The sequence below is a fragment of the Strongylocentrotus purpuratus genome, unplaced genomic scaffold (genome assembly GCF_000002235.5).
Source record: "Strongylocentrotus purpuratus isolate Spur 01 unplaced genomic scaffold, Spur_5.0 spur5_scaffold_12, whole genome shotgun sequence".
NCBI classification, from domain to species: Eukaryota; Metazoa; Echinodermata; class Echinoidea; order Camarodonta; family Strongylocentrotidae; genus Strongylocentrotus; species Strongylocentrotus purpuratus.
Genome location: NW_022145597.1, coordinates 27,628,789 through 27,651,643, shown reverse-complemented (window position 1 = coordinate 27,651,643; position 22,855 = coordinate 27,628,789). Strand labels below are relative to the sequence as shown.

The following is a 22,855-nucleotide window of genomic DNA, read 5'->3' as shown; positions in this document are numbered from 1 at the left end:
CATGCCAAAAAAAGTACAATTCATCGGCTGGTTGCAAGAATGCCGTAAGAGCTACAATATTTTATGTATTGTCAATGCCAGTAATGGCTTTCTTTCAGGCATCCGACGAATTATTTCCCCTCTTTTATTCTTTTATCTTTTTTTATTTGGATAGATGTAGTGTGGATTGTATGCACCTGTTTGGGACGGGAATTGTCCGATTGGATTACGTATCTATGTGAGGTATTCACTCTTGTCACGCTACCCATTCATCAATGACAAGGTTTTTTTTCTCTCTCTTTTTTTCTTTTTTTATTAAAGTTTACCGCACAGGCAGATATTCCCCATGCACCACAATTTTTTGGGAGATGAGTTTTTGGGTCAGCGTGACTCCCCCTGTGGTCATCATGTATCATGTGTGTCTGTCTGTCTGACTGTCTCTCTGTCTGGTTGTCTGTCTGACTGTCCAGCTGTCTGATTCGCTCCCCGTTTGTCTGTCTGTCTGTCTCTTACTCTCTATCTCTTCGTCTCTGTCTCTGCCTTTGTCTTTGCCTCTGCTTACCTCTCCTGATTCCTCTGTCAGTTTCTTATCTCTCTCCCTTTTATCTCCCTTCTCCCCCATTTTCTCTCTGTCTGTGTATTAGTATCTTTATCTCTCTCCCTCCCATCTTTTATCTTCCTCTCTGTTCTCTGTCCTTCCTTATCACTCCCTCGCTCTCTCCCCCTCTCTCTCCCTCTCTCTCTCTCCCTCTCTCAGCCCATCTCTCCTTCTAATTTCCTGTCTCCCTGTGGATACATATAATTATTTCAATACGCGTCTTGTGTGTATGCACATAGCTTTACAGAAATCAGACATTTCATACCATAAATGAATAATGTCATAATTATTGTTTGTTTGTTTTTGTCTTTTTTCCTTTCTTTGCAGTGTATATATCCTTGCAAAAAGTCTCATAAATCGTTGGATACGTGCAAAGCAAAGTGCCAGGTGAGTAAATGTAGTTATATTTTGACGAAAATCATTTTGCATATCAGGTGGGGGGGGGGGTACTAGGGCCCCTGTAACTTCGCAATTGATTGTATGATCAATTTTTGCAAATGATTCTATACAGTGATCAATGCTATCAATCGCAAAAATCAAATGTTCAATCAAATTTGCTAAGCTTCATGTCATGGGGCCCAAGGATAATGTTATTTGATGATCTTGTATGATGTGTTGTCACAATTATTTCTTTTAGTCCGAGTGGCTTTTCATCCATAAGCTCTTAACATGACATAATTTATGCCCCCCCCCCCCCCTTGGTATCGCTGGCCTTGGGTGTATTTATGATCTAGCAATCCCTTAATGTAAACCGTTGATGTAAGCCTTCTTATCACCCCTTCGGTCTTGAGACATGATTATATATTTAATACAAATTAAAGAAATCATTGTCTATTTCTTGGAAAGTCTATTACCCTATAATTTCTTGTGCACTAGTTTATTGACCCCCTTCTGTCAGCCCAGGCAAGCTTTGTTTCTTATCAGTAACAAGGAAATTGAGTCAAGTTAATCCCCCCCTCACTTGCTCATAAAGGGATTTCTTATAGTGCAGTGGGTTACTACTTGCCAGATGTTGTATTTTGAAGAAAAAAATCCTTGTACTACTATTTAATTTTGTTAAATCAGTTACATTCAAGAATAAAATTTTGTATTATTAAATGAAAATTGTCACATTAATGCACAAATAATGTACATTCTCTTTATGTATGTTTCTGATGTTTTCTAATCAGTGAAATTAATTGAAATGAAAATGGAAATGGAGATGGAAAGAGAAGTACAGATTTTGATTTTGTGGGTATTGGAAACTTTTTCAGTCTAATATTTTAGAGGATTATAAAGACATTTTTATTAAAATGGTTTTGAGATACTGGCTAGTCATCACAACCACAATGTTTTACTCTAAATCTAGAGGGTCATTTATTTAGGGGTCAAGCATTGTTCCACAATGAATAAAACGGACGGATTGCTTGATAAAACCTTTAATCTGAATACTAGATTCCACACATCAGCTTGGTTTTAGAGGCACTAAGCCCGTCTCCCCCTTCCGTCACTCCTTTCCTCCGTTCCCTGAAAGTTGACTCATGGGCTCCCATTGCTCACCCACTGTTTCTCTCTCTTCCCCCTTTTTCTGCAAATTACCCTTAATTTCCTTACCATCAATTATTCTATTTAGGAGACAAATTTCCCAAGTATCTTTTGACATTTGACAAGTTTGTAACATGCTGTGACAAGATAAGAAAAGTGTGGACATAAAGTGCATGAAACTCAGGGACTAGATTTGATTCAAATTAAGTGTGGTGACAGAGTGTAACGGCTATGTTTCAGTTTAGATTTGGCATGAGTAAGGTTTTAGAGCTAATGCAAGTAAATAACAAACAGTAAATTCAAGTTTGAAAGAAACTGGCTGTACATGTAAACTCGAAAGAATCTGTGGGTTTACTAAAATGTTTTGATAATGTCAGTAATACACATGTACAATTTCTTGCCCAACATATTTTTAAATGTATATATCAGTTTGAATTATTTTCATTTCTTCCTTCTTTATCTTCTCTTTATTTCAACCTCAGACCCAAATGGAAGCTGTATCAGCTCCAGATATCTGCGTTGCGTCATGTAATTTTATAAAGTTTATTAAAAATGCTAAGATAGGTGTATGCCCCTCTACGTTCGGTGGCTTTGCCGAGGCCTGCGTGAACGAGTGCGAAGACGATCAGGGCTGCAACGGGGAGAAGAAGTGCTGCGATAACGGCTGCGGTCGTACTTGCCAGGTTCCAAACATCAGGAAAAAAGGTGAGATCAGGGAGGGTTCGGTTCAAGGGTCATCAGGGCGGGGTACTCTTGACTGTTGTACGGCAAATGTTCTTGCGGCAATTACTATACCATCAGTTTCTTACACTAATGGGAATTCCCAACATCAACCTTGGGCCACCAAAGACTTTACCTGACCCTAAACCCAATTGCAACCCTAACTTTAAAGTATTTGTTCATATATGAAGCAGTTAACTGCCACAAAAGAAACCCAGGCTTATCCACTGAGTGCTGTATTAAAAGTTACAGAAATGACAAGCGTTTTACGCTTTTCATCGTCAAAAAAGAAAATGCTGTGGATTTGCCGCTTCATACCTTAACCATTCCCAACGTTACATCTGTGATGGGATGAGACATAGCCTAGAGAATGTCGTCTGAGCTTATATGCCAGAGTACTGCTCTAGACCACTTTTCCACTTTTTAACAAGACTGGTACTGATACCGGAGATGCCCCTTCATGAGATAGAATGAAGATAATGATTAATGCTTTTAAAGTACCTTTCCAATTAAAGCCCCACCGTACTACTTTTGCTCCCTCTACATGGAAAACAATGCCTAATCGGTGACCATTGGTCACCCATGATCCTCTTTTTCTTATGTTAATTGAGAGCCGAGTTGATGAGATAGCTACTTGTCAGTGACCACCCTAGGTGGTCTAATCTCTCCTAGCCAAACTGTAGTGCAGATGGCCTTTAGGTAACTGATCAAAGTGCTTAGAATACGTCATGAGTAAAGTACCCTGGTCATCTGATTGGTGCAGGATTCTTCTCTTATTTAGCACATTCTCTATTCCACTTGACTCTCGCGAGAATTGGATTATTATACTGCTTGTATCTTTCCCTTGTAGATTATCCCTCACGCGTGGAGAGGAGATGGGCTACTATAACAGAAAATGAGGACGGTGACTCAGCAACGGTCAGGTGGAGAGCGGTGCCCAACCTGACCGACAGTGGGTTCGTGCTCTATGCCGTACAGGCTAAAAACCTCTCGCAAACGAGAAGTCAGGTCTCGTGGTACGACGTTGGAGTGGTGAGTATGACTACTGTTAAAGCTTCTACCATTCATGCCTTGGGCGCCATATTTCACCCAAGGATGGACAATTTATTTCCTTCCTGAAATGGGTACGTCATCATAATATCAAAAACAAACACAACACCAAAAGTAATAATCACTTTGCATTTGTATAGCACATAATAACAATAATAATTCATGCAAATTTCTTCAGAATTTGATGTTGGCTGCAAAAGGGATACACTACCTTTAAGACAGAATGGGTTAAATACATTTCATACCTTGCTTTTCAGACGGAAGAAACCGAAATCAGTGTGCCTCTTCAGGTCGGTCGCAACTATGAATTCAGGATAGCCAGTGTCAATGAGAATGGGACGTTGGGCTACTTCAGACCAACGGCAGAGTTCTGCTTGTCCAGGGGTAAGCCTTTGATTTGACTTAGATATTTGTCTTAATGATCTTTAATCCAAATTTTATCTTCCAGAATGATTCAAGCGTAATGAACAAATATAATGACTGATATTGAAAGCTGTAAATTTCTATGTTGCTGGCTCAAAATCCAATAGCAGACCTCAGGAAAACCTGGAAGGAGACGCTAGAAGAAGATGATATCGGGTCTCACCTGGCCGGTCGGTCGGTCAGATGCTGAAGACAGGAAGGCTTGGAGGAGGAGGACCTGTACCTCGATTCCTGAGACCTGCCTAAATCTGATTATCAGATTTGCTCATTTCGCTACTGGCAACTTTGAATAATCTTTCCCATGGTCCTGTATGTGTTCATTTCTTGTTTTCAGAACATGTATATATAAAATCATTTTAAATTCTTCGAGTCTCCAGAGCATTTCCATTAAGACGAATCTGAATCTTTGTTTCTTGTTGCAGAGCCAGAAAGACCTAGTCCCCCGTTCAGCATAGAAACTGGTCCTGTACAGGTCATAAATGAGAAGATCCACATGAACCTGCACTGGAGCCCACCTAGGTACAGTGACTTGCCCATCTCTAGGTATAGGGTGTTCTACAGTGAGAGGAGAGCCGTCACACCGTCCATCATAGCGGTCAAGGAGCATCGTCTGGACGTACCTGGGGTGAGTCTGGAGTCTCTATGATTACATTTACAATCTACATGATATCATTATATAATTAATTGTTATTTCATTTTTTTTTGTATGCTCTATCTTACTCCTACTGCTTTGTTTATAATACAGATGCTTTTATGTGATCTCTTCTTTTTTTCTTCTTCTTTTCTTCGTGAATGCAACTAGAGCATTTGCTTTCGAATGGATTTGTGCCTTAAAAAACTCATATATTAATATTAATATTATTATTATCATTATTATTATTATTATCATTATTATTATTATTATTATCTTAATCTGTGCACTGATATTTTCATATTGTAAACCATAAAACTTTGATAATTGGAAGGACAGCCACTTTCATGGAAAGTGTTTTGTGAAATGTGATTTGAGTATTTTGCAGCATGAATCTTTTGCGAATCTGAAGTACCCTTGAATTTTGAACATTTCATGATAGTACTTCTATCTTCAGTGAAAGATAGTAGCCTATCTACACTGTGTAACAAACTTTTTGCTTCTCCCAGCAATGATGGGCGAACTATCTTTCATCACGTGATTTACTTTTGACCAATCGTAGAGGAAGATTCTTAGTATGTGGAATATAATGCCAACTATTCTTGTCTGTCTCCTACAGAGTGAAACCACCTGTGTCTTGCCTGATCTTCTGCCTGGTATGAAGTACTACGTCCAGGTCAAAGCAATTGCCAGATATCATGACAATCGTCTTAGCAGCGACAGAGAGTCTACCTACATCTTTACACCAACACCCGCATCTAACGGTAAGTTTACCTCCAAATGGAGAGAGATAGTTGTGACAAGCATGCAAGTTTGGTTCAAAGGTCGATTCAAGGAACTCCAAATAGTTCTCTTCCTCATGAAATCTTAGTCAGAGGGAACTATTTAAGAGCTCTATGAATTAAATGTATGTAGTCTCAAGGGTCGAATTCAAGGAACTCCATATAGTTCCCTCCCAAAGAATCCCACATAACATCTCGATAGAAGGAAACTGTCTTGGAGCTCTGTGACTTTGACATATGAATGAGCATGACTTCCAGTGATGCAAATTTCTCTCAACAGACTATGGTTGGGTTTATCATGACATGTAGTTTCAGCTTTTACCTATAATGTAGTTGGTAAGTATTCTTTCTTGTGGTCTTTGCCATGATGTCATCAAGGCAAGTCTTTATGCCAAGTTTTGTTGTATTGGTCTCACCTGTTAGTAGACCAAACAGTTCATGAACTTAAAAGCTGTGATTAGACAATTAAGGAGGGCTTTTTTTTTTAAGGGACTCCATCATGATAAAAAATTCATCTCTCGGGAAATTTGTGAAATTAGGAGATTGCACGACTCTAACTAATAAATTCTTTTGCTGCTCTGTTCAGTTTGTCACTTCTGTAGTGTCTACTGGAGACAATGTTGTAAAGGTAGGTCATTAAAACTGTTAAGGATTTAATGCTGTTTGAGATTGTTATGCGGAAACTGGTGATAGTTTTGTCTGTTGCTTCTATTTTTGTATTGTTCCAATCATCATTTTCTGGGAATACGGCAACCTTTTTCAGTTTGTTGTTTCAATTTTAAGAGTGGTCATCTCAGTAAAATAAGAAAACACAAAATTTGCTTTGGTTTGTAGTGCTGCAGATATTTTTGCTAAATGAGCCATCGTGTTAATTTGAGGTCCTATCCTTGGCTGTTGCTGTCCTGTGAGCCTCTCAACCACATTGATCATTGTACATTGTGTTAGTCTATGTGAAGGGTTCAACCTGCTGTAGTGAATTGCTCAGATTATAGCTAGCTTTCTTGTGGCTCTTTTCATCTCATTCTGTTTCAACTTAGGGAGTTTGTAGTGGAGTGCTCTCAGTAGAAAATGCAAGTGAGTTACATGCATTTTACGCAACATGAAATGAAAATAAATGGGACTAAAGGAAAGATTGTGCAAAAATATATTAACTTAAATGGACTAGATTCTGAGAGTCACCCCTTTGGAAGTGCATTGGATGTTATATTGTAATATATCATATTGGCAGTCTGTGAGATACATTCAATACAATCCTTTAACCAATCAATCAATTAGCCAATCAATCAATCTATCAATAATTTGATATATGCTATACAAGAAACAGTTCATTATTATTGTTTATATGGTTATATATTATTACTCATCTCCCAGATGGCACAGGGGGAAAGTTAACACAGACCTACGTCCATCCCGAGGTGACCGCCCCTTCAGGCAAGATGCCCGGCCCTCCAGGCGACCTGACCCACGACCAGCCCTACTGGGACAACGGAACCCTCAAGGTCCGGCTCCGCTGGCAGAAGCCCAAGGGGTTTGAAGCGATCATCGAACGCTTCACCATTCATTGGGAGGCGACCGTCTGTTCTTCAGAGAGGGGGCAGCAGGAAGGAGAGGCAACCAGCCTTGTAAGTTGACCTTTGACCTTTCACTTACTCATGGTATATGGGTGTATCTTTGATGTAGGTGGTCGTTCATTACTGTTTTATTACAAGGTTTCAGGTAGGATAAATACTGATTTCAACAAAGTTCTTTGTATTTTTTTTAAATTCAAAATTTGATTCATGTTTACAGGCATAACAAAATGAATAGAAGGGAATAATGTATCAAACTAACGAGATTTATTGGAGGGTAGAATATGATACAAGTTCTATATAAATGTTCTATCACTGCTCTATGTCAAAATATAAGACTTGTAATTTCTTCCTTTCTTTGCATTTCTTCTGAATTAATTTTCCATCTCTTATATCAAATAACTCTTATAATTGTAGTCTGTCATCAAAAGTAGATATTTCTCTGTTAAATATGCAATTTTCATCTTTGTCCTATTCCTAACAATTTTCTTTATTCAATGAATACATTCTTTTACAAGTTTCTTGATCAAAATAGATCTCTTTCTAACAATTTCTTTGTTTTTTTCTTGAATCATTTTCTCAAGTTGAATTTTTACCCTGCTTGATTCTTATACTCTCTTTGTTCCTTCGAATCATTTCTCTATCCGCTTCGGGAAAAAAGGGCTTTTTAAGCAATGACATTTATACGCCCTATCGTCAGAAAGCAGCGACCACACACGTAAGTCTCCTCCCCCCTCCCCCATCTTCATTCCTTGCAGATAGTTTCTTTGCCTGCGGAATCCTGCACGTCATACTGCAAGTGCCCCACCCCTTTCTACCGGTACCTCACCTCACCCCCCCCCCCCTCCCCTCCCCCTCCCGTGGAGTGGCATGCACCAGCCTAACATAACACTCTCTACTCTTAACCCACCCTACCCACTGAGTGCTGTGATCTTGCTGAGGACACTTGTGCCCCATCAGAAAATTCACTTGCTATGTTCATGTAATAAATACAGGAGCCAATCATCAAAAAAGATATTTTGTTTATTGGTGGAAGACATAAACCCCCCCCCCCTCCCCCAATAAACTAAAATGTATTTTGAGATGTGTTGATGGTTAAAAGAAGTTATCTCTCAGTCAATTTTTTTTTTGATACAAGGGTGTCACCTAGTCATTTACAAGTCACTGTTATCTATGTTTTGAAGGAAAGCTCTAAATTTTGCATTATCCCTATACAAACAATTATATCTCAAGCTTACATTTGAATCAATGTTACCAGCATTAAACCCAAAACTACAGACCGAAAAACTTATTTGGCACTTGGTTCCCTTTAAGGTATTTTTGAATGACACTTGCATGCAAGTTATCATTTTTTGGTTGCATATAGAGAGGTGACAAGCACTCTTCATTATAGGATCTGTTAGAGTATGTTTTTGTAAAGAGTCCAGAGAAACTCCTTGAATTTTCAATTTTCTTCAGTCTTGATATCACTTGTGCTGTTCTTGCCTTGAATGCCTTTAGTGAAATAACCTCTAACCTGTACAGTCATTTGAGATCTCTAGGCTGTCTTTTAGGAGAAGTCTGTTTTCCATCCTCTAGGTTAACAGGAAAGGCTATGCCATGACTTCTATAACAGTCAACACGATCGATCCTAAAGACTTTAGATTAATCAATTCAAGGGCATTTTCTGTATCATATTATCCTTGCCAACAGTGATTGTTTTTTTATGTCACACATTGCAGTAGATGCACAAAGCAATTGAAATTGTCTTTGATTTTTTTGTTTCTTCAAATCTTTGGAATATTGTTCAACCAAAATCTTAGGAGGGTGGGAAAACACCAGATTTTTCTCTAAATGGCAGGTTTTTATTTCATACCGAAAATAGACTTGTTATCTCTCATCTATGCATCTTGCATGGCAATTATTTTCAGTTTTACCAGGCACTTTCATTTTTGCATTGCATTTTCAAGTATGACTGCATTTTGAATGGCAAAGCCAAGGACTAACCAATTTGTTTTTTAATGTTTTGTAAACCAATATGTTTCATATCTATTTCATTTCTCTTGTCCCTGAGCAGTTTCTAATTTTGCTCATCACAAAATATCTAGATCATGTTGATAATGCAGTGTATATGTTATTGTCTGGAGAATGGAAAACATCTTTCTTTGATGTTTTACTGATGACCGGTTATCCATCCTGCTCAGAGTCAAACAGGAGTCTCAAATTCAAATACAGATTAGGGCTGTGTTTCATAATACTCCTTACTGATAAGTTCAGATGATAGTAGAGGGAAACCTGACTGAGCAAGTGCCTTATAGAACTGCCACCCGTATATAAGGACCCCTTTTTCTCATTGCATTCTCATAGTAACGAAGGAACCTGTACTTAAAGTTCGCCTGCCTTTAAAGTCCTCTTGTCTTGTCTCCCTTGACTGGTATTTTTATGCAGGTTTAAATGTTTTTAAATTACTGAAATTATTGATTATGATTGGCTATATGCAAACCTGACATAAAATAAACATTGCCTGTTTTTATCTTTTTATAACAATCTTTGTAAAATATGATTCAAGATGCAACCAGGTTAGTGTGACATGGTATTTAATCTCCCCTATTATTTTTCCATTTGAACAGAAGTAGATGAAATTAAAAAGATTTTAAAAGATAAAGATTTCAAAAATAGTAGATGAAGTTGTCAGCGGGAGACCATCATGTCAACCAACAATATTTTGCTGACAAGTAGCATGTTAGTTGGGGCATCAGAAACATTGAAGATTTGGTGTAAAGCTTGGTTTTGTTACAAGATCCTCTGTTATGAAACTACCGCACCAGAAGACTCCAATAACTGCTTCTGAAAGTCAACACCTTTCATTGTATAATGTACACAGGATGCATGATCCAGATCTAAGGGATTGGGGGGGGGGGGGGGGTGAGGACGACCCGAATTTGATCCAGGCTTTATGTAACCATAGAGATAGGGTAAGGATAATCATAGCTGGCAACCATTTCTATTCTGGAAGAAAGATTCCTAGTTTTCTTACCATCAAACTAATATTATGGCCCCAAGATTCCTCTCTATTTCCAAAACCTTCTGTGAAAAAGTGTACAAAATAGACTGTATTCCTAATTTTGTCTTGAGAAATTCCAACTTTTTGCTGTGCAATTACCGGTAAGGAGAAAAATAATAAAATAGAAATAAAGGGTGATGATAGTGGATGGATTCCTGATGAAAGCATGGCGTGATATATTGTGGGAAAATGAAAGCTAGATCTCTTAAAATAGCCATAGAATCGATTGGTTATTCATGATGTCACAGTATAATGGTTCTTGAAGAAGAAGAATGATTGAAATATGAATCCATGAAGCATATTCCACGGTGCTTAACATTTCATTATTGGTCCTGTCAAGCTGTGTTTGCTCAGCCCCCACCCATTAAAAAAATGGAGACAAGAATGGGAGGTGAGAACATAATGGGGGAAATGGTAAGGGCTGGGTTTCGTGACACGCTATACGACCTTGAGCCCCATCTGATCCGTGTCAAAGAAAATTGTGTCTAAGTCCCCGCCATTACTCCATTAATGTTCGGCTGCGTGAATCGGGATGAATAGATTCCGATCCCTCTTCTCCAAGCCCTGAGGGGACGCCGTGGCCCGGTCTGTGCTCCCAGAAGAAGCCCATTGAGTCGGCCTAATCCAGCTATATTAAGCCCCTAATCCCCTTCTATGGGAGCGCTTTTTCAAATCTGCCAATATTCAATGGATATATGCTCACAGATAGACTTGAAAGAAGAGACTTTGAATTATGGCTGGCCCAATTTTTTTCTTCTTCTCAAAATGAAGTTATTTTAATAGTCTCATGAAAGAGATGATGCTATCTTTACTATTGTATTGTTTCTCTAGGTAGCCTAGCTTCCATGCTAACTTAACAAAAACTTTCTCACCATGTCCGGAAGTATCTTTCTTTTGAAGATATGTCATACTGACATTGATGCAAGTGTGGTTGGGTCTGAACAAGCAGACTAACTCGATAGAAGCAATTTAATTCTATTCGGTATTCCCATGAGGATGTCATTTGGCTGAAATGACGACAAAGATCTAGTTTTCTTTTTATCAATTTAAAATCCCTTTTTTTTAATTTATAAATGCCCTCTGTTTCATCTACTTAGAGCCAGGAAGATGTTATATCATTCAACTCACAATTGGTACCCTTCTGGTGCTCAATAGACAGTGTCCATTAGACTAGGGGGGGGGGGGGGGTTAATGATAATAGGTGAAATGAATATTTCAACTTAAAAAATGTAAAGGTTATACTCATTTCATGTTACGTTACCAAACATTTCAATCAGAGAATTATAATTAAACAAAAAGAAAATGCTGGTATCGGAGGATAGATATAGAACTCAACTTTCTTTGAATACTTAGTATGATTCAAAGATCACAAAGATGTAATTGTCTGTTGAGAGCCAGAAGGGTCTATCTCCAAACAGACAAGATGTTAATTTCAGTCAGTTAGTGTTCAAATGCAGCCAAAAATATACTGATAGTGAAAAGTGATTACAATAATGAATTTCCATCTGCTATTTCAAACAAGCTGAACTACCTAACTAAAGGAGATGCCTAGGATATATGCTTGCATTTTATAATCGATTAATTTCTTTAGTTAGGCTGCCTTTAATTTTTGATAATGACAGTGCCATTGATGGTAGCCAGAAGGGTGTACTTGCACCCATTAGACCATGCAACCTTTTGTAGATTTTCTTTGGCAAAATGCCTGTGGCAATGAACTATAAACGATGTGAATATGATGGAATAGATAGTCTGACTCGTGTATCTAGGCATTAATCAAAATTGATAGCCTTTTGGCAGAAAAGGCTTCTTGAAACTCCTTTAGAATAAAACTCATAAAACACTGAATAGTTCTGAAACTCTGAATGGATGATGACATGTTTATGTATTGGCATACAGAGTAAATGATCGGAAATTGGAAGAGATTTGAAAATGATATCAATTCTTCTGAGCTTTTCTAGCTCTTTGGATTCAATGCTAATCTGATAAAGCAAATATTTCTTTTTTTCTGGGGCCATGTGAGTTCTATTTAGACGAGGAGATGCCTCTTATTTATCTTATCTTTCTTATTCATACATGCATTAAGCTAATATCTTACATTTTCTATACAATGTCATGTTCATTGGATGAAATGTAGTAGCCAATTTAGCATGCCAATACTAACCTAAAATTTATTTTTACCATCATTTACAGCATGTGTGTTGTACATGCATGATGTGCAGCATGTGTATTGCATTGTGTATTAGCCAGGTTCTTGCAATGGCATTCCATTAGTATTTAAGTGCATAGTATACTATGAAGCATGCAGCAACCTTCCTTGTGTATTATGTTTCTCGTATGCAGTTGCATGTTTTCTTTGATAGTTAAGGCCCATCCTAACTTAGTTGTACTCAAGTCATTAGAAAAAGAGAGCGGAGGGAGAGAGAGCAAGAGAGAGAAAGAGATATTTAGATATGGTAGATAGAAAGAGAGAGAGAGAGAGAGATGGGAAGAAATGCAGAGAGGTTGAAAAAGAAAAAGAGAGATAGTCATAGACACAGACACAGAAGGAAAAGTTTGAAGATTTAGGAAGTTTTCAAGAAAGAGACACTACCAATCACAAGGATATAAGATTTGGTTAAGGCGCTTAAGACCTCATACAGATTACCCCCTAAGCTGATTCCAAATGTAATCTTTTTCAAAATTTCCCTATTCTCATTTCTTTTTTTAACTGAATTGTTAAATCAGAATAAAAATTGACTTTTCCTATTTTTTCCCCTTTTATAAGGGAGTCATATTAAAGGGAGCTTATGGAAGCAATATGGAATATACATTCAAACATGAAAACAATAGAAATCCAATAAAAGAATATAATTATAATTCTGTTTGTTTCCTACATGGATTGTCCTAGATATTGGTAATGCTTTATGCCCTGTAATTTTCTTTTCCAACCAGTAATAGAAATGAAGGAAATTTTGAGAATATGTCATTGAAACAGTCACTTTGGTATGAAACTATCATATCAATATTTGTTTTGAAAAACTTGAAACATCTGCTGGAAATGTTATTACCCATCCTTATTGAATGCATGATATCCATTCATATCCTATCATAAATAATGATGTTAAGGTCATATTCATATTATTTACAACTCTAATATGGACCTGCATATTTGTTTAACCATAGACTTTTTGCTTTTTATCGAGACCATGAAATATTGCATGTGCATGAATATTCTACATGGAAAATGAGACCAAAACAAATATCATACATGACTTTATATTTACTTGATTAACTTGTAAAAAAATGGAAAAATAATAATTTTCTTTTCTTATTTTCTTTTTGTATTACAAAAAAAAAATCATATTATGATTTAGTTTGATCAATGAAGGGATGATAACTTAGAAATGAGGAAGAAATTAAGACATTAAAAAGCTCATGCCCAAAGTTTTTCTTATAATTTGTTTTGCATACTTATATCTTACATTTTATTTTCTTGTATTTGTTTAATCTTTTCTTGTGGTTTTACTGTTATATGTGTGAATTAGGCTTGAGCATTCACATTTATATTGCAGTGCCTGATATGGTTTGTTCACATTGTACACAAACACCATTTAGAACATCACTCGTAACTTTTTCTGCAGTGTACACCTTTCACAATATGATTTTTTCCTATGGTGAAAACCAGGTCACAGTACTAGAAGCTCAATCATTATGTCATGGAAGAATGTTTTTTCAGAAGTACATGGAATAAATGAATTTACTATCAAGTTTGATTTAATGAGTGATGCACTTGTCAAACTTCCAACCGACTCCACACTGACTGATGATTTGGACATTATAGGTGTGTCTTCATCAGCTCGAGATTAATTACCAAATAGCCTGCTGTTGTTTCTGATTTTGGAAATAATCCTGAAGTTATAAATCACGTCTTCATCAGCTCGAGACTCGACCTCGAAACTTAAAACTCAAGCTCGAGAAAATAGCTCAAGATATTTTGCTCAGCGTTTGCACTTAGTGCGAGTCTTCGGGCTAATGAGGACGCACCGGACAAATAGCGGGATATTTTGCAAACTAGCCCAAGATATCTTGGGATGATTATTTCAACCGAATATCCCGCTTCCGGTACTTGCAACTTCGGGCTGACGAAGACGCAAATTACTGGATAATTTGCGATCAGGATAGTTGAAATAGCAGGATATTTGACAATCCCGAGCTGATGAAAACAGGCATTATGTAATATTTTTGGTCTGGTGTGAGTCTTGTTTGTGTGTTCTAAGGTATTACTCTTGAGGTGCAGAAAGTATAAATCAGATGCATGCCAAGACTTATATGGAAGAGAGAGAGAGAACATGTAATAGCATGACAGTTGATATTTATTTTGGGGAAACACTACAGTTTTTCAATATTTCATAATGTTCTCTATGTGAATATGTGGGATATAAAATGGCTGTTTCAACAGCCATGTGCTTCCGCATTATGTGAAACATTTGAATTATTTTATTTTATGGTTAACTATTTTTCCTGTCTATCCTGTGTTCTGATATAGCATTTATCCCTACAGTATTAACATTTGTAAGTGTAAATATCACTGGTGACAAATTCTATCCCAAAATTGGAAGGAGTGGACTTAATTTGTTTTGAAAACCTGTCATGTTTTATGAGCCAGTCAGTCCTTGTACACCCAAATGCATCTTTTAAAGATGTGTTTACTGTCTAGTGATTGTGTTGTAGATGTCCATTTTATTTTCTTCTGAGAAGAAAGGCTCCTCCACCAACATGTATCCAATTCTTTAAAATGATTCTTTTTTGGGGTTCTTTTTGGGAGGGATCTTTTGCATTTGCTATGTATTAATCAATATTTCATCTCACTGTTATTAAGCACAGTTTAGAGCTTGTTTAGTTTTCCAACACTCAATCACACACCACTCACTGTAACCATTTCACTGATGCATCCAACCTCACTTTCTCTTTTACAGGAAACATCTTTCGAGCTCTATGGTCTCTCCTTCGATTGCACTTACGAGGTCTGGGTCAGGCCAGTCTACGATCACGGCTGGGGACCATTCGATGCCACCATTCAGATCCTCACTCCTCCCTGTACAGAAGTGGTCTATAGAGGGCCAAGGCCGACATGTCCCACACCAAGTAAGCCTACAAGATATTTGAGTAACCTTCAATTGCCAAGGGCACCGAGCTCTCATGGAAATAAGGGATATGTGAAATTAAAAGTTCACTTCTTTGTTATGAAATTTGAGAAAAATCACAAAAATTAGGGGAAAATTATTATCCTGGAATATTAAAACTCCACCAGGGACAATGAAGGAATAATGTTTTAAGGAAATACTGAGAATCCTTGGGCCAGTTTCATGAAACCATTCTACATCTAATTTCATGATCATCCCAAAGAAGCACTTGATATAGAATTAACATGTGTTTTAATGTCCACGAACGTAGACACACAACGATTTTGAGAAACTGACCCATGATAATTGTCGTGACATACTTTTTTCTTGAAAAAAAAGGTGCAAGAATCTCAACTGGGCCAATTTGCTTGAAGTGCCCAGACTCACAAAAGTTTGTTTTTTAAGTTTGATGTAACTTTACTTGTTCGACCAACTGTTTGTTACACAAGGAGTCCAATTTACTACAAGATCAGATATTTCTCTGCTTCCTCAACATTTTGTTAAAAAATACAAATTTATCGCCCAGTGCTGGCTATTTCCTTTAAGGTTCCTTTAAAGGATTAAGTCCATGACCTACATGTAGTCTGAATATGTTAACAAAGGAACCATGGTAGACGAAACCATCTAAATTCTCGATGACCTTCTTGGCAGCAGTAAGACATTATCTCCTTGCTAATATCCCTACTCAATCACATTTATTCCACAAGACTTTAAAAGGGAGAAGGAGAAAATCTTCAAGAAACTCCATTAGAAAGGGAAGGGATAATCTTACCTGAAATGGATGGTATTCAGGTTATTATTATATTTTTTTCCAGTCTGAATTTGCTGAAATAATGTAAAAGGGTAATTAGTATTTAGAGAAGGCTCAAAAAGGATCACACTGAATCTGTAGTGTCGAGAAAAAAAGGTGATCAGGAATTCTTACGTTGAGGAGTACATATGTGTAGGTCGTTGAAATTTCTTGGCAGGGAGGGGGAGAAAAGTGGACGATTATTAGCCGAGGTTTGTGGCTTTAAATTCTCAAATGTTATCAATTGGATGTCGATGATGGACCCTCGGGCCAATATCCTCTTGCTTTGGACAAAAGGCAGTGATTTCCATGAGTAGGGGTATTAAGTAGGGGATTAGTCCAGATTTAACCTCTTTTGCTTTAGAATAGAGACATGGATTAGGCCCTTTTAAGCTCTCCAAGTCCTTTCTCTCACCCTCCCCCCCCCCCCCCCCCCCCCTCCACCTCTCTTCTCTCTCTTTCCCTCTCGATCTCCAACCAACATTCTCCTTTCCTCTGTTCATCTCTGAGTTCTTTCCTCACTTTCATTGTACCAATCTCTGCCTTTCTCTCTTATCTCTCCTCTCTCTCTCTCTCTCTCTCTCTTTCTTCGTTTTTCTTTCCTTTTTTCTTTCCCTCCTTTTTTCTTTCCCTCTTTCTTTCCCTCTTTCTCTCATCCTCCCTCTCACCTTCTGCTCTAACAGTCTTTCTCAAGGTGAGTGAGTGTTCAGTAGAAAGGAAAGATAATCATCGATCGGGAGGATTAGTACCCTCTATTCTTCTGTCTTCTCCTTTCAACAGCTCCAATACCTCCTCTCCCCCCCCCCCCCCCCCCCCCCCCCTCCCCCCCCCCCCTCTCTCTCTCTCTCTCTCTCTCTCTTTCTTTCTTTTTTCTCTCTCTTTCTCTCTCTTTTCTTTTTCTCTTTCTTTCTCTCTTTTTCTCTCCCCTCTCTCCCCCTCTCTCTTTTTTTCCTCTCTATTTCACCCTCTCTCTTTCACCCTCTCCCTGTCTCTCCTTCCAACCACATACCTGTGAAGTGTTACAATTTACCTAACAATTAACAACCCCCTAAATTGTCAAGTGCTTGTGTAGTCTGTTCATGGAGTCGTGTACCTGAAGCAGAATCATGAGGTTGGGATAACCACAGGAATTTGTCATCATGAACATGCATTCCAATGGTCTGCGATCTTCCTGAGAAATTTACTGTATAATGCTTGTCGCCTGGAGAAGTGGGGGGGGGGGGGGGGGGGGGGGGGGGGAGGGGGGGTGGATGGAAGTGGAGTCTACTGGTTAATATGCACACAATTCCTTGTCTCCGTTTTGTTTGTCCTTTCTTTTTTGTAATTGTTTTTACCGGTATTCAATTCTTCCTTTTTTTAAATTATTTTCTTATTCTTCCCCAAAAAATAAATGAATGAATAAATAAATCAATGTTCATATGTAAAAAACTTATTTATAGAGATGTCCTAATCATGCTAGATGCTGCATAGATGCAGCTACTGGAGGGTCGTGAAATCACACCCTCTCAAAGCCTACACGTCGGTTCATTCTGTTAGCCTGCCCATCGGGACAAGTATTAAAGAGATCGTTTAACAATGTTAGGTATGAGATGCACAGCCCTACGTGTTATCAGTCTCTGTGATACGGTGTTATATTGAAGCCCTAAAAAAATTGCGCTTCAAAATGATCAAGAGGTGCCTCAAAAAAGTAAAAACTTTTGAGTGACCGGTTTTACCATACTCGTTTTCCCCAATAGACTGTAGTGTTATGAAAACCGTTTGGCAAACGCAAAATTTGATTTCGATTTTCAATCATGAATATCTTGATAATTAGACAGGCGATCGGCTTGTAAAAGTCATGGAGTTCCTGACTGACCTAAAGGTTTATAGTTATCATTGCAGCATGAGCTAAATCAAGGATTTTTTAAAAGAATCTAAGACAAGGTTACCAGATCCCTTTAAACGAGACAACCTTCCTGGAAGATTGACCCACTTCAGATGTCCTTGCTTAAAATATCTCACAAAGGATTTGGGATGGATTTAACAAGCTTTTCATCCTCTTGCTTCTGACACCTGCGAGCCTGGTTACATGTTACAGATCTGGGGGGGGGGGGGGCATTTCACAAAGCCTTTTTTCAATGACAAATGACAAATATCAGTGACAAATCTGCTGATAACCAATCAGAAGCAAGGATTTCAGTAGCTTATAACAACAACTGTCATTTGTCACTGATGACAAGTTTTATGAAACACCCCCTGGAGATGCCACATGGTGGTGTGTGTATCCATGGCAACATGAGATGATGATGCTACCCCTTTGAAATTAGCCCGTAGCAGTAGAGTGTTGCCTTCTAGTGATGTTTCAGCATTATCTTTGGATCCAAACTAGGCATGATACATCAGCAGAAAGTGAAATTCTGTCCAATTCCATTGCTGTACATTGTGCTATCAATGAAGAATGGTTTCATTGCAAATGAGCAGTAAACTCTCTAATGGCAATGGAAAGTAGAAGTCATAATCACTATTTTTCTCACAACTTAGCAATTGAAATTTAGGTGAAGTTTTCAGGGTTGCACACAGTAATCCTTTAAAAGAATTACCAGTGAGAAAACCTGAAAAATTTATTTATAATTCAATTTCGCCATCATGAAAAGTATTGCTGATACCCCAAAAAATTAGCAATTAGCAATCCAATATTCATTTCATCATTTTCATCCACACTTGTTTATTCAATACCAATTAAACCATACAAGTATGAACTACAGATAAGAATGAATTGTGCCAATTTGAGAAGGCAAAGCTTCAGATAATGATGAACTACCGTGGGTGGGTGGGTGAGGAAACGGTTTGATGATGGACATGTGATATCTACATGTACTATGCCTTACAAGCACACCATACGTGTACATGTACCGCACAGTGCCATGCTGCGGTGGCTATCCAGATCTATGATAGAACTAGAAGAAATGGTCTTGCGTTGGTCTTAATACCATCTATCCTCTTTCTGGAATAATCTTCTTATTTGTCCTTTACTTGGAGCCCCTGATCCTGCTATTGTCCTGTGTTTAGCCCATGTTAAGTTAGCAACTGTCAGTTTTAATCATTTAAGTATCTAAATTTGCGGAGCAAGGTGAAATTTATAATTACTGTTTTCATGTACTGTTTTTTTAATTTTGCGTTTATTTTTCATTAAAAAATGCTGTTTTATTTATTTAACTTTTTTTCAAACTATGAAAGAGTTGAAAATACAATTTATTGTTGCCAATTTTAGAAGGAAATGCTGATTTATGTAGACTTTTTGAAGACCCTGAACTGCTATGGGGTGTTACAGAAAGAGAAAAGGGGTTACCGTAGGTAATCCCTACAAGTGCCTTGGAGACCAGGCTTTTCCTGGGCCTCTTTTTCGGAGAACCAAAGAAAGGGGCACCTCATAGAAATACAAAGAAGTAAATGGACTGGAAAACTAAGCCCAAGATAACCTAGGATGAAACTCAGGGAAATACATACTGAAAGAAACCAGATCATCTTGAAAGGGTTAAAGAGAACAAAGTTTTGTATATAGTGGGAATGTTGTGGAAGGGGTCTCCAACAGGTTAGAAATAACACAGATAACACAGTATGGAGCTCTCTTACCAACCAGTTACCATGGCAACTGAAATATTTTGACACAGACTAGCAAGCATGATTAAGCAAGGCCGCAAGGCCTAAAGTCCACTGTGTCAACATTGTCTCGCATCTATGAGGAAACAAAGCTGTAGTTATCTTTAAAATACTCATCCTATTATTTTTGTAATATTTTTGACAGATTTTTAACCATTATGCATCCAAATTGTGACACTGTAATTGATTCATAAAGAATTAATAGCTTGTACTGGTAGTAGTAGTATCATAACAATACAAGGTAATTTTTTATTCTTCTTTTTTTTTTTAAAGAAAGAGAGAGATAAGTATGTGAATGCGAATGTGAAATGTTACATGATATGCAATTGTTTCGTAATCAAATTATTGTTGATTTCAATGAGAAAAAACTATTGACTGATATTCATTCATTAACTTATTCCTCTTCTTTCCCCTCTCTCTCTCCTCTGCAGTTCCTGACATCCCTAGCGCCCCTATCAACATGAGCTACTCCTACGTCATCGGGGAGACGGTCAGCGCCAACTTCACATGGGCCCCTCCGACAAGGTCCCAGTACCCTCTAAGTGGCTACAGGATCTACTGGGCTCAGGTCAAGCCATCGTCCGGCCTTCCCGAAGCCGCGCTGCCCACCATCGAGAGAGAGGAGTTCACTTCCACGCTTCTCAGAGAGGTAGGTAGCTCCTTCATCTCTCCTCCCTCAATGCTACGTCGCACCTGTCCGTAAATGCCATCAAAAGGAAACATTAACAAACTGAGCACCTTAGGCACGATACCTTTCCACCTTTCTATTACAACAGACTGTTCAATACACATCTGATCTGAACGGTGCTGAAATGCATTAACAGTTTAAAACCTGTGTCTTAATACGGCTTAAAGCATTTTTGTTAATAATAAAGAGGATTGTTTTGAAAAGCATGATTTGTATTGATGCTGTCATTGTAGCATTAACTGTATATCAAACCTTCTTCTTTGCCTATCCATCATCCTTCATCTCTTGCAATACCGGTAGTTCTGTGCATTCTTCAGTTGTGATCATAAAACGTAACAATATTTGCCGAAACTACTTCTTCTGATGATCACAAAACAAGCAGCTAACTTCAGTTTGCCATCACATGTCTGAGGAAGGTATCTAAACCATAGCCATTGAAACTGTCACACTTAATAAATATTAGATGTGCCTTAGAACTCATTCCTAATCTATGCCCTTTATTTCTTCCATTCAGACTCGAAGATGGTATGTGATCAGAAACCTGACGGCGGGTGCGAGATACGTCGTCAAACTCCAGGCGCTGTCCAGTATTGGGGGAGGCGCTAACGTGGCCGTCGATATCCAGACGCCAGACATTAAAATTCAAGTCAATCCAGGTAAGATTCATTCCTTTTAATAGATCATTTATGTAATGCCTGCAAATAATGGATAGTGTATTACCCTATATACCAATTGATCAAGTACCGCATTCCTTGATTGTTTCAGGCTTTATTTATATCATATTGTAGCGTTATGGTTCGTTTCTGTTGTTTTGTATGTTCACGGACAGAATTACACCTTTGATAGAAGAAGTTTATATTAATAAGACAATTTAGATTGTGCTTTTTCTGTGAAGATAGCTTGTTCATGCCTCATTTTTTCTCCTCTTTTTGTGTGTGACTGCTTAACACTGCTGGGTATCATTTCACATAATGATTGACATCCCATTGAAGTGTGTTCATTTTAATATGTATGTTTCAATTGGATGTTGGCAAAGTTATTCTTATGTCAGTTTCTTAAAAGGCTACCCAAAGGGGTATCATTGTAGCAATAGTGATCATAATTTGATGGTGTATAAAATGCTATAGTAATCTTTTTCTTTTTTTTCTTTTTTCCCCCATATAGTATTACCGAGCGAGAAGGCACAAACGCCGGACTCCAACTTAAATCAAGAGCCTGTCAGCCCGCAAGAAAACTGTGCAGCTGAGAGACTGGTGGGCTCCTTTCTCTTCTTGACTATTCTCTCGATACTTTGCACATGTCATGTCATTCAGAGGTGATACTATCCTGAGAAGGGATCACCACTCAAGCATTATTATTGGATTATTTGTTGTTGTTGTCATATGATACAAGTGTTGCCTTTTTGTTTGTAGCACTACTGAAATGTTTAAACAGTATTTATTTTATCTGATCGAAAAGATCATCTTTTCTGTGTAAAAAGGAAATTTTTCACTGTATAGCTATCTTTTATTTAATTTGTATTATTCGTATACAATGCATACATGTACTTATAAACTTTTTGCAGAAAAATATTTGATATGAAAAAAAGAGAGAAATATTATGAAGAACAAAGATATTCCAGATTGGGAGAAAAAGTACAAAATTATATTTCTCGTAATTTGTTTTATAAGTTGGCTGAAAAGACAAATTCAAGAATCTTGATTTTTCTCTCCGAATTCGTTTTCTAAAACATGCTTGATCGTTGTTTATTTGCGGACATTCAGGAATTTAGCATACTCATCAACAGAAATCAAAGATGAAGTCCTTTCCACACCTTTTACACATGACAATTCAAATAAATATCCGGGGAACATCGTTGACTATGGTAAAAAGAAAGGATATATTTCTCTCAAATGTCAGGCTTTGTGCTGGCAGCATGACAATCGTTATATTTGTGTTATTTAATTATATTGTGTATGTTACCACCCTGTGTAATCCGTTAAGAAGTATTCATTTGTACAATGATTTGATACCCGTATATATGCTTGCAAAGTCACTGCCATTGTTATTTACTCCAATCAAAGACATATAATGTCTTTATTTTTCGAGTATTGATTGTGATGTATGTACGCATTTTTTTTAAATTGTCACCGATTTTGGAAGTAATCTCAAAACTTTGACTGGAGGCAGGATCTATGTCATGCCTCCTCTCTCTCTCTCTCTCTCTCTCTCTCTCTCGCTCTATCTCGCTATCTTTCTCTCTCTCTCTTTCTCTCTTT

General features: G+C 37.7%; 1 protein-coding gene across 2 annotated transcripts in view; it reads left to right on the top strand.

Annotated features, from left to right (window-relative positions):
- Positions 1 to 22,855, top strand: part of LOC753135 (anosmin-1) — a 50,951-nt gene extending 28,096 nt beyond the window's left edge. The window contains exons 3-14 of one of the 2 annotated variants that reach the window (XM_030982281.1): positions 905 to 964; positions 2,584 to 2,806; positions 3,672 to 3,853; positions 4,129 to 4,255; positions 4,717 to 4,919; positions 5,545 to 5,689; positions 7,079 to 7,329; positions 7,937 to 7,993; positions 15,274 to 15,442; positions 20,341 to 20,558; positions 21,112 to 21,253; positions 21,762 to 22,855. In XM_030982281.1, the coding sequence (XP_030838141.1) occupies positions 905 to 964; positions 2,584 to 2,806; positions 3,672 to 3,853; positions 4,129 to 4,255; positions 4,717 to 4,919; positions 5,545 to 5,689; positions 7,079 to 7,329; positions 7,937 to 7,993; positions 15,274 to 15,442; positions 20,341 to 20,558; positions 21,112 to 21,253; positions 21,762 to 21,916 (1,932 nt within the window). In that variant the 3' untranslated portion in view covers positions 21,917 to 22,855. The remainder of the gene's footprint in view (positions 1 to 904; positions 965 to 2,583; positions 2,807 to 3,671; positions 3,854 to 4,128; positions 4,256 to 4,716; positions 4,920 to 5,544; positions 5,690 to 7,078; positions 7,330 to 7,936; positions 7,994 to 15,273; positions 15,443 to 20,340; positions 20,559 to 21,111; positions 21,254 to 21,761) is intronic. The other variant, XM_030982282.1, reaches the window with a different exon arrangement.